Raw genomic sequence first — 10,553 nt, forward strand, 5'->3', positions numbered from 1 at the left:
GAAAAGCTTACTTGTCTAGATTTAAAACATATTTGTTAATGGAGGAGAAATGTCCGTTCCAGGTTGTCAAACATAATCGTAAAAAGACTAAGAAAGTGTTTCTAGTAGCTAGTTAACATATGACATATAATACACTGGGATATTTTTCAAATGGAGCAAACTCAGCATACATTTTTTTGTCAAGTTTGCATTATTTATTCACTTACATCATTATTTATTTATATTACTCTTCGGCAGAACGACACATCAAACTTTTTCCTATTTTTATGATTGACATTTTTTGAGACAAAGAGCCTTTTTTTTTTTCTGGGTTCATCTGTTGGGAAACACGAAATTTCAATCGCTTGTGGGTGACAAAAGTTTTGCTTTTAACGGTATCCCTCCGCGGTAAAAGCAGAAAGACCAACACTCGGTGGGTGGCCTATCTGGGTAAAAAATAAACTGACCGTCTAGTCAATGTCAAAATTACACCAAAATGATCAAAACGTCATATGCACCAGATCATGTCTTTTGGGGTCTGATTCTTACCCTTTTCTGAAAATGTTAAGAAGTGAACGAAGTGAACGAGCAAGAGGCCGGGAGCCATGGGAAGCGGTGACTCATTCGGAAAACCATCTTAGTTATCTCGTAAACGAATTTTTAAATTCGTTTACTCGATTAATGGCTCGATACCAGTTTTCAATTTGCCTGCCCAGCGCGTCCAGCGTCCGAAAATTGGGGTTGTGTTAGGTACGACTGTGGCAAGGAGCGATTTTAAGAGATTTTTTGTTCATTTGCATGTACCTCGATTTTGGTCGTTAAAAGACCCGGAAATTCTTACTTCCCGAGATGAACTTTGTATTACTATAATATCACCTCTTAACTGCTGTCTTCAACGGATCCGTTGAAGACAGCAGTTCAGTCTGTCGAAAGGTCATAGTCTGTTTAAAACTTTTTACCAGAGAACGCTTATTTCTTTCTTGTACTTATTTCTTATCATGAATCCTGGTAACGGATCTTCAATATTTTATATACATTTTTTATGGTGGGAACCAGAAATGAAGGCAAGGGGTGTAATATTCTCGCATTTAGCGCTGTTCTATCTCCCTTGATGGACAAAATCGATTCCAAAGGAGGCTTATGTTCCTAGCTCTTACAGCAGACGAAGATCACTTAAAGTTTATTCTCTTCTGCAAATTCAGTCCAAGAACGCAGTAATTTGAAGAAGGGAAGTGGTTTGTGCATTGGGAAGTCTGCATGAGCTTTTCCGATTATCTTTCGCGAGAAAAAAGAGACACGCCATATGTTTGTTTGACATGACAGTATCAAGCCAAGAGTTTCGTGACAGGCTCGTGGCAAATTAGCATATCTCATCATCATCATCATTTCTCTTTGCGCCAGTAGGCACATAAGGCCGTCACGCTCTTTGCCCAATGCTCTCTGTTTCGCGCCGCTGCCTTGGCCACATTCCAACTCTTCCACCCCGCTTTGTCTCTCTCCTTCTCGACCGTCCTTCTCCTAGTGGTCCTTGGTCTCCCTCTCGCCCTTCGACCCTCCGGCGTCCATCCCAAAGCTGTGAAACAATCATTCTCATCTTCTCTCCTAAGTACGTGCCCCAGCCAGTTCCACCTTCTCCGTCTTATCTCGCAGCTTATGTTGTTGATTTCTGCCATTTCCACTACTCTGTTGTTTGATATTCTTTGCTGCCATCTGATTCTCAGTATCCGTCTCAGGCATTGGCACTGGAAACTGTTCAGTCTTCGTTCATCAGCCTTTGTGATCTTCCAAGTTTCGCAACCATATAACAGGACTGGTCGAACTAAGGTCTGGAATAGGCGTATCTTGGTTCCTCTTCCTATTCCTCTGGCTGCCCATACCTTCCCTAGCCTCTGAAACACACCATAGGCCTTCTGCAGCCTGTTCCTAATGTCTCTACTGCCTCCATCCTCTTTGTTCACGGTAGCTCCCAGGTATGGGAACTCCCCGACATCCTCCACTTCCTCGCCATTCACCGCAATCCTCTCCCTGTTGCTGGCATACTCCGTCCTTAGTGTTTTACACTTTCTCGCATTTAGTTTAAGGCCCACTCTGGCTGCTTCCTCTGTCAGTCTCCCAGTCTTCTCATGCAAGTCATTTAACCTGGATGACAGCAAGGCGATGTCGTCTGCAGATTCTAAATCCTCCAGCACTGTTGTGAAATTCCATCGTATCCCTCTTCTCTTATCTGCTGTTGTCCTTTTCATGATCCAATCCAGGGTCAGTAAGAACAAGAATCCTGACATCACACATCCTGCTTAACACCGGACTTGATCTTAAACCAGTCTGATGTTTCACTTCCATCAATGACTGCGCACTCGAAGCCCTCATAAACGCCTGCAATCACTCTCATCATCTTGCTTGGTATGCCATAACTCCCCAAGATATTCCATAAGCTTTCTCTGTGTATCGAATCAAAGGCTTTCTCAAAGTCCACAAAGTGTATATATAGGCCTACCCTCCACTCGTTTGCCTGCTCTAAGATGTTTCTCAATACAAAGATCTGTTCAGTTGCGCTTCTCTTTACTCTGAACCCAGCCTGTTCCTTTCGAAGCTTCTTGTCTACACCTATCCTAATCCTCTCTAGCATCATCCTACAGAATACCTTACTAATGATGGGTAGTAAAGTCACCCCTCTCCAGTTGTTACAATCGCGCAAGTCACCTTTCTTGAATATCTTAACAATAAGTCCCTTCTTCCATACCTTCGGCCACCTCTCAACCTCCCAAAGCCTATTATAACATTTAGCCAGTCTACTTGCCGTGCCTTCCATGTCAGCTCTTAGTAAGTCCGGACCCACTTCATCTACCCCTGCTGCTTTTCCCGCCTTTGTATTCTTTAATGCGTTCTTAACCTCTTGTACCCTCCATCTTCCAAAGTCAATTTCCTCGATCTCGCCTGTTTCTTCTCTACTATACTCTTCAACTGGATTGGTTGGGTCATCTCTGTTTAATATTTCACTAAAGTGCTCTACCCATCTCTGCAGTTTTTCTCGCGCTTCCGTCTTAAGCTCTCCTTGCTTGTTTCTCACGCCTACGTCCTATCTCTTCCGTTCCCCTACTATTGCCTTGATCATATTGTAGAGCTCCCTATTTCTACCATTCTCAGCAGCCTTTTCCGCTGCTGCAGCCTTCTCCTCCAACCAAGTCCTTTTATCCTCCCTCGAACTCTGTTTCACTTCCTTGTCTTTCACCTTATACTCCTCCCTCCATCTCTGCTTTAATCGCTCTGATCTAGCACCTTCCATTTTAAGTTTTACGTCTTTCCTCTCCTTGACTTTTTTCCATGTCTTGTCTCCTATCCATGACTTGCTCTGCTTTTTTGACCTCCCGATAACTTTCTCTGCGGCACCTCTGTACGCCTCTAAAAGCTTATCGTGCTCTTCCTCCGGATCTTCTATATCTCCTAGCACGTCAAACCTGTTATTCACCTCAATGTTGTACCTCTTCCTGATCTCTTCACTTTGCAGCTTACGTATATCAAACCTTACCCTTGCTATCTTCCCCCTCTCGACCCGAGCCAACTTCAACCTTATTCTGGTTCTCAGAAGGTAGTGGTCACTGTATACGTCTGCTCCCCTCATCACCCGTGTGTCCATGATCGATGTTCTCATGCGTCCATTCACCAGAACATGGTCAATCTGGTTTACTGTCTTCCCGTCTGGTGATCTCCAGGTCAGCTTATGTATCTCTTTGTGCGGGAATATTGTTAGCATATCTGACTACGATTAAATCGACACTCAAGCGAATTTTAGACGTGGTTTGCCTGTGGCAACCCATATTAAAAAAACAACAGCCGTTGTTATTAAGTTTAGCACATTGCTGCGACAGGTTACGACCATTAAACTAAGTCAAATACAACTTTGATTTCACAATTGAGTAACGAACATATGCTGCGAGCCGTCGGGTTTAATCTTAACTTCGGGATTTTTCAGTTGCAGATTCAGACGACTATCCAAGAGAATGTCTTTTTGTTTCTCGACAAAGCGGCCAAGACTCATCGTTTTGTGGTTCCAAGAAGCAGCCATGCAAAACTCTATCATTGGCATTGCGAAAGGTCCAAGATGGAGGAAAAGTTTGCTTAGATGGCAGGAACAGTGAGTCAGATCCATATGGCTGCGCTTTGAGAAATGTAACGAGCCTGGCTGATGTTTTGAACAAAAGTATGACAATACAAGGTTGGATGTCGAAAGCGCACATTTTTTGTCCTTACAAGTATGGTCTTGTTTTTCGAAGAGCTGCAGAATACGGAATCTACAAGTTGAAATTATACAATCTCGTCTTTCATAACAATGGAGTCCGTCTAATAAATGTCAGCTGTTCCCATGTTGTTATATCAAACTGCCGCTTTATAAATTGCGATACAGCTTTTGAATTAAATAAATCCCTCTGCAATAACAAATCATCTCTTGATGTCAGTGATACTGAATTTTCGTACAATAACATTTCCGTCTTTGTCCAGTTGATCAACGAGAGTTTTTCCATCAATATTTCCAGATGTTTTTTCGTGGGTAAGGTTGGGCGATTTAATGTCAACTCGGAGCGTAGAAAAATATCTGGCTCCGTTTTTGTCACATCAGCATCTCTTCTGAACAGAGTGCGTGTTCATGGTTCTATCACCGATTCCACATTTCGAGAACTTGGCCATGAGCGCAATGACTTTGCGGTGTCCTTTCGAATCGTCGAACTTTTCAGCATTGGAAATTTAACTTTACGAAACGTAACGTTTCTACACAACGAGAATTCTCTTTTTGTATACGGAGGATTTGACGTACAACTGACAAAAGTAACAATTAATTGCACATATGGAATGGCGATTGCGGCCGGTGCACCTCCTAAACTAAACCCCAGTATAGTTGGTATTAAAATGACTTTGGACCAATGCGTACTAGGGAACAACAGAAACGGTATCTTTATGGCAACCAAAGGTTGTCTGCATTCTGGAGGCTATTGCTTACCAGGCGACCAACATTTATTTGTCAAGAACACGATAATTGTTGGGGCCAATGAGACAAAAGGCTCCGGATATTCGGTCAATTTCCAGGTCCAAAGTTATGATGCAGGGAGACCCAACTTCATACTGGCGAATGTGTCTCTTGAGAACGTCACCTTCAAGGGATTACACAATAGTGCTCTGCATGTGGCCATCCAAAAGAATGTTCGTGGGAAAATTTGGGTGAAGAACTGCAAATTTATAAATAATACCCAGTATATCTATCAATTGCGTGAAAGAGCAACTGTGGACATCCAGTTTTCGGACGAAGATCCTCCAGATTCATGCCTAAAACTCCCCAAATCATAAAAGTAGATTTTTATGGAATAATTCACATCAAATGCCTGTTACATTTGAAGACAGCAGCTTCGAAGGTAACGTTGGTATTTGGGGAGCTCTGAACTTATTGAATGGCAATGTTATTTTAAAGAACTGTACTTTCAAAGACAACCAAGGTTTTACAGCCAGCGGTCACGTGTACATGAAGACGGGTTATGGCAGACTCAGCATTGAGAATAGCATCTTCCTCGATGATAGTAAAACCTCTACTGAAATGTCAAGTACAGGGAGCTTTGTGCACTCTGAGAGTGCTGGCCTAGTAAGGATTAGCAACTCATCTTTTACAGCGAACATGAACAGAAAATTCAATCCAATCTTCACGATAACGAGAGCAAGCTCACTAAAAGTTGATGATTTAACCACGTTTCGATGTCCATCAGAAAAAAACATGAAAATGGATGAAGCAAACAAAGCAGAAAATTTTCAGTTCTCACAAGGTAACAACCTTACCACGTGTTCGATAGAGCTGAATTACATCACAATGTTTTGCGATAAATGCGCCAGTGATTTTTACAGTCTGAAGAGAGGAATGACAACTGGTCTGAATGTCGTCAAGAATACTTTGTGTCGAAAGTGTCCTTACGGTGCATCGTGCGAAAGTGGTAGCATTAAAGCCAAACAGAACTTCTGGGGATTGCCTACATCAAAAGACCCTTCAAGAATACAGTTTTTTCCCTGTCCATTAGGTTACTGCATCAGCCCTAGTCATTCCATCCGTCATCCTTACAATGCTTGTTATGGTAACAGATCAGGCACACTTTGTGGACAGTGTTGCAAAGGATACAGCGAGGCCCTGCATTCAACGTCATGTACGAAGAACGAAAAGTGTCACAATCATTGGTTCTGGGTAGCGACAATCATCTACGTCATCGCGTTTGCGGCCTATTTCGTTTTCAAGCCTCCCATTTTTTCTGTTTTGTATAAGCAAACTTTTTGGTTTAAGGAACTCCCTGAACACGACGATACACAAACATTAACTTCACGTGAAGCCGACGAGGAAACACACGATCCTGGATATCTTAAAATTATTTTCTATTTTTATCAAGTCGCAGAACTACTGATGTTAAAGTCACCAGAGGAAACCCTACACCTGTTGCCATTCATCCCATCAGTCATAGCGATTTTTAATTTCCAGGTAAAGACATTGTACGGCAGCATCGATTGTCCATTTCCTGGTCTCAATGTAGTCACCAAAGAGCTTTTTCTTTGCTTAAAATTCTTTGCAATATTCTTGGCCATTGGCTTCATCTACATCATCCATTGGGCAGCAAGTAAGAAAATCTCTCCCCCAAAGTTGACGCTGTACCTGGCCGTTGCCTTGGAAACACTGTTGCTTGGATACGAAACGTTGGCAGATACAACCCTTAAACTCATGCACTGCGTTCCCATGGGGATAAGCTGGCGTCTTTTTATAGATGGAAATATCCAATGTTGGCAATGGTTGCAGTACATTCTCATTGGTTTCATAATGGTCTTCGTTATTCCTCTTATTTTGGTTCTCTTTTGGGGATCACTGATGCTCGCCAAAGACAAAGTGTCAGCAAAGGAATTCTTGATAGCATGTGCATTTCCTCTGCCCTGTCTTGTCCTGTGGCTCGTTCGTCACTGCAGGAAATCAGAAAACGAAGATGTGCCCTTCATATGGAATCTCGAGGATGCGGAAGAAATCAAGAAGGTCCTCCATGAAGCATTTCGTGAGCCGTCCAGTAATGACAGTGGGACACTTTACTGGGAGAGCATTCTAACTGGCCGTAGATTTATCTTGATAACAATTCAATTCACAATTTGTTATTGACTCTGCCACAAGATTTGTTACTTTAGATATGGCATGCATCATGATCCTTGTCCACCACCTTTCACTAAGGCCTTTTCGTGACCTCAAAGCCAACATCTTTGAAACCATTTCGCTTGTGAGTCTGGTTGCGATTTGCACGTTCAGCTTGGCAGAGGCAACTTATTTGTCGGAGGGGATCGAGCCTGCTGGACCCAATCAAAACCTCTTTCGCGTTTTACAATGGATCGAGCTGGGTGCTCTGAGCTTAGTTCCAGTCTTAGTTTGCATCTTTGTTGCTTTGGCTGTGTTATCGCAGATATCACGCTTGGTTTACCATTGCGTTAAACTGCTTTCACACTTTTCATCATCCCGATCATACCTCAATCGAAATAAGACTCTGGGTGGTCTGTCGATATCTCGGCAGCTTCTGATCAATTGTGACTACGAAGGGGATGATTTGCAACTTCTTGATTAAATTTACAGCGTTAGCAACCTGACTTTCAGTGGTTGATCCAGATCATCGTAGAAACTGATGTAAAAGTGATGTACACCGTAGATCAAGATAAGAATATTCAAGATACTGTAGTTAACCGACCTCTCAGTGCAGCTTTAGTTGTCAAGCAAATGTGAACGTAGTGCACAACTGGAAATGCATTTTAAGCTTTGAGATCCACACACTGACCATTGCAAGTTGAAAACATGGGTCCTCAAAGACCCGTGAAAATAATAAACATTTCTGGGTCCGGTTGTTCAAAAGCCGTTTAGCGCTAATCCCAGATGAAAAATTAACCAAGGAGTTTATTTCTCTGCTTGCAAATGTTGTTCAACGCTGATATTCAGCAAAACTTTACATTAGAAGAAATCAATCTTGAAAAACAAAAATTAGTAAAAGAAACCCTTCAACCAAAGTTGAAAAAATGACACCAAAAGCCAGGTTTACACTACAGAAAATTTTTGGCACGGCTCCTGTGAAATTGGCGCGGGTGCCAAAAAAGAGCACAGCAAACTTTGTTTACATTAAACAATTTTTACCGTCGAAGGTCCCAGCACGGGTAAGAATTTTGGTTCGGCATGGATGAAATTTGGTACTGACAGGTTGTTTACACTGCAAATTTTATCCGAGCCGAACCTTTTTTTGGAGGGCCTGTGCCAATTTCACCCGAGCCGTGCCAAAAATTTTCTGTAGTGTAAACCGGGCTAAAACGCTGGATTAAGTTAATCGGCTTTCGAACAACTGGGCCCTGGAATTTTGTTTTTAGCAATGTGGCTTACAATTTGTCATTTTTAAGGTTGTAAAATAGGCTTTTCAGTAAAAAAAATATTCAGCATGAAAGCCAAGGAATTTTCAAAAATTACCGTAAGTACAAAATTTTGCAAAAATATTTCACAATATGGAGAAAAATTCAAAATTACATGTTCTCGTGCAAAAAGGTGAAAAGGACGTTTTTTCCTTTGATTTAACCAATATTTCCACCAAATTTGGCTAAAAAAAGAAGAATCTGTGAGTTATTTTGAATTTTTCAATTTATATGTGTCAACACTGGTCATTTCTCTATTCGGAAAACAAAGGCGAGTGTGTTTTTGCATAGTAATTAATTAAACTTCGGTCTTCGGGTGGGCAAAAAACATGAACCTTTGTTCAAAACCGTTTTTTTTGCCCAACTTTTCGAATTTTTAAGTCCAAATTATGAAATTTTCATTCATGAGAGTTTAATTTGATGATCAACGCGAAAAAGGTAGCTCAAACCGCGGTTTCAAAAATTTGGAGGGAGTGTGTTATTAGAAAGATTAACTCTGCAACACTGTTTCACTTAATGGCAATGTTATGGTACCCTTTGAAACACCAATACTTTGATGCACATATTAACGTGACGTAATAAATTCCCATGGCAACAAAAGAACCATAAAAAAAACACTTGTGTTTAAGCGCTTATATCTCAAAAACAAACTCGGTGACCTCAATTTTTTATTGCTGAAAAGTGATTAGCAGGCTAAGACAAAATTCTCAGCAAAGTTTAAAAAAATTCTCCTGAGCGCATTCAGAGCCATTTTAAAGTTTTTCATTTGTGAAGGTGCCTATGAATCTGCTGCAAAGAATTTTTTAAAACTTTCCAGAAAGTTTTATCCTAGCGTGCTAATCACTCTCCAGCAATGAAAAATGGGGGTCACGAAGTTATTTTTTGAGATATATGGCTTTACAGACAAAACATAGGCTGTTTTTAGATGTCTCTTTTGTTGGCATGGTAACTAATTACGTCACATTAATGAGTTCATCTTGTTAAGCATCTATTGGTGTTTCATATGGCGTATAAAATAGTAAAGTTTGTTGAAAGTGTTCAAACTGGTTTAAGCCTCCTCGAAAAAACATGTGCTCAAAATAATGGCTCGCACGCAAACGTTTATCTTCATCGTTGTAACCTCCATTTCTCGATGTTATTTTACAGTTGCCGTTCTAAAATTTCTTGAAATTGTTTCCCTGGTGTTTTCCCCATCCTTTAGCAATTACGTTTGCACAAACGAACAACATAAAGTTCTTCATCAAGGTGGCCATTATCTTAAGCTTTGTGAGCTAGGGCTGTTTCTTATATGACCTTCTCAATTTTCCAGGCTAAAGCCTGGTAGATGATTGGCTTATTTCATTCACAATTGACATACCAAATTTGGAGAAAAACGTAAGTAACATAATTTTTTTCGTGAAGCTTTTTGTTTTTTGGAACCATAGCGTGCGCGGGAACTGAAATAAGTTTCTGTTGTAATAAGCTGGTAATCAAGGGCCCACCTTCAACCGACAGGCATTGCGTGCTGTGAAACAATTTTCATATATGAAAATGCCGCCAAAGCTAAAATCCATCCAATCAGATGGCTACAATAAGCGATGCGAATTTCCATAAACAAAAGCAAACGGTCGAAGAGCTTGTCAGTTGAAGGTGGGCCTTTAAATAGACCTAGTTGATTTCTCGTAACTAGTGTGTTTGAAAATACGTATCTATGGTTTTGGTGCCTGAGGATATATCTTCAGCTTCAAGGGAACGCTATCAAGGGAGTTAGGAAATAAATTGTTTTTTTTTTCATTTACAATGTAACGCAAAAAGAAAAGACAAAAAACATTAGACGATATAAATATTAATAGAAGTTTAAAAAGTAGTCAATAAATCGGGTGATGTGACAGCTTTCGTAACGTAAAATGCGATTAACTATGAGAGGGTGATGTTAAGTGCTATTTTCTACCCATGTAAACCATTTGAACGTTAGCCCTACTAATGAATATGGCCCACTCAAGAGCAGAGAAAAACTCTGGTCAGGGTGGGAATTGAACCCAAAGGCGAACAAAAAAAAATCTTAGCAAGATAAAATTGCCCAATTCTCCCCAACATCCAACCCCCCCCCCCCCCCCCCTCAAAAAATAAAATGGTCCATCCCTTATTAGTTCCTC

The 10,553-nt window shown here is 40.9% G+C and overlaps 1 protein-coding gene across 1 annotated transcript; it reads right to left on the reverse strand.

Annotated features, from left to right (window-relative positions):
- Nucleotides 1–3,055: 3,055 nt before the first annotated feature.
- LOC137971593 (inner centromere protein B-like) lies at nt 3,056–3,730 on the reverse strand. Its single transcript, XM_068818396.1, has one exon. The coding sequence runs from the start codon at nt 3,728–3,730 to the stop codon at nt 3,056–3,058; it is 675 nt and encodes a 224-aa protein (XP_068674497.1).
- Between the last annotated feature and the right edge of the window lie 6,823 nt (nt 3,731–10,553).

Source organism: Montipora foliosa, chromosome 9 (genome assembly GCF_036669935.1).
Source record: "Montipora foliosa isolate CH-2021 chromosome 9, ASM3666993v2, whole genome shotgun sequence".
Taxonomy (NCBI): domain Eukaryota; kingdom Metazoa; phylum Cnidaria; class Anthozoa; order Scleractinia; family Acroporidae; genus Montipora; species Montipora foliosa.

Excerpts from the sequence above, each read along its gene's own strand:
- LOC137971593 (XM_068818396.1), bottom strand. The coding sequence starts at position 3,730 with ATGCTAACAATATTCCCGCACAAAGAGATACATAAGCTGACCTGGAGA.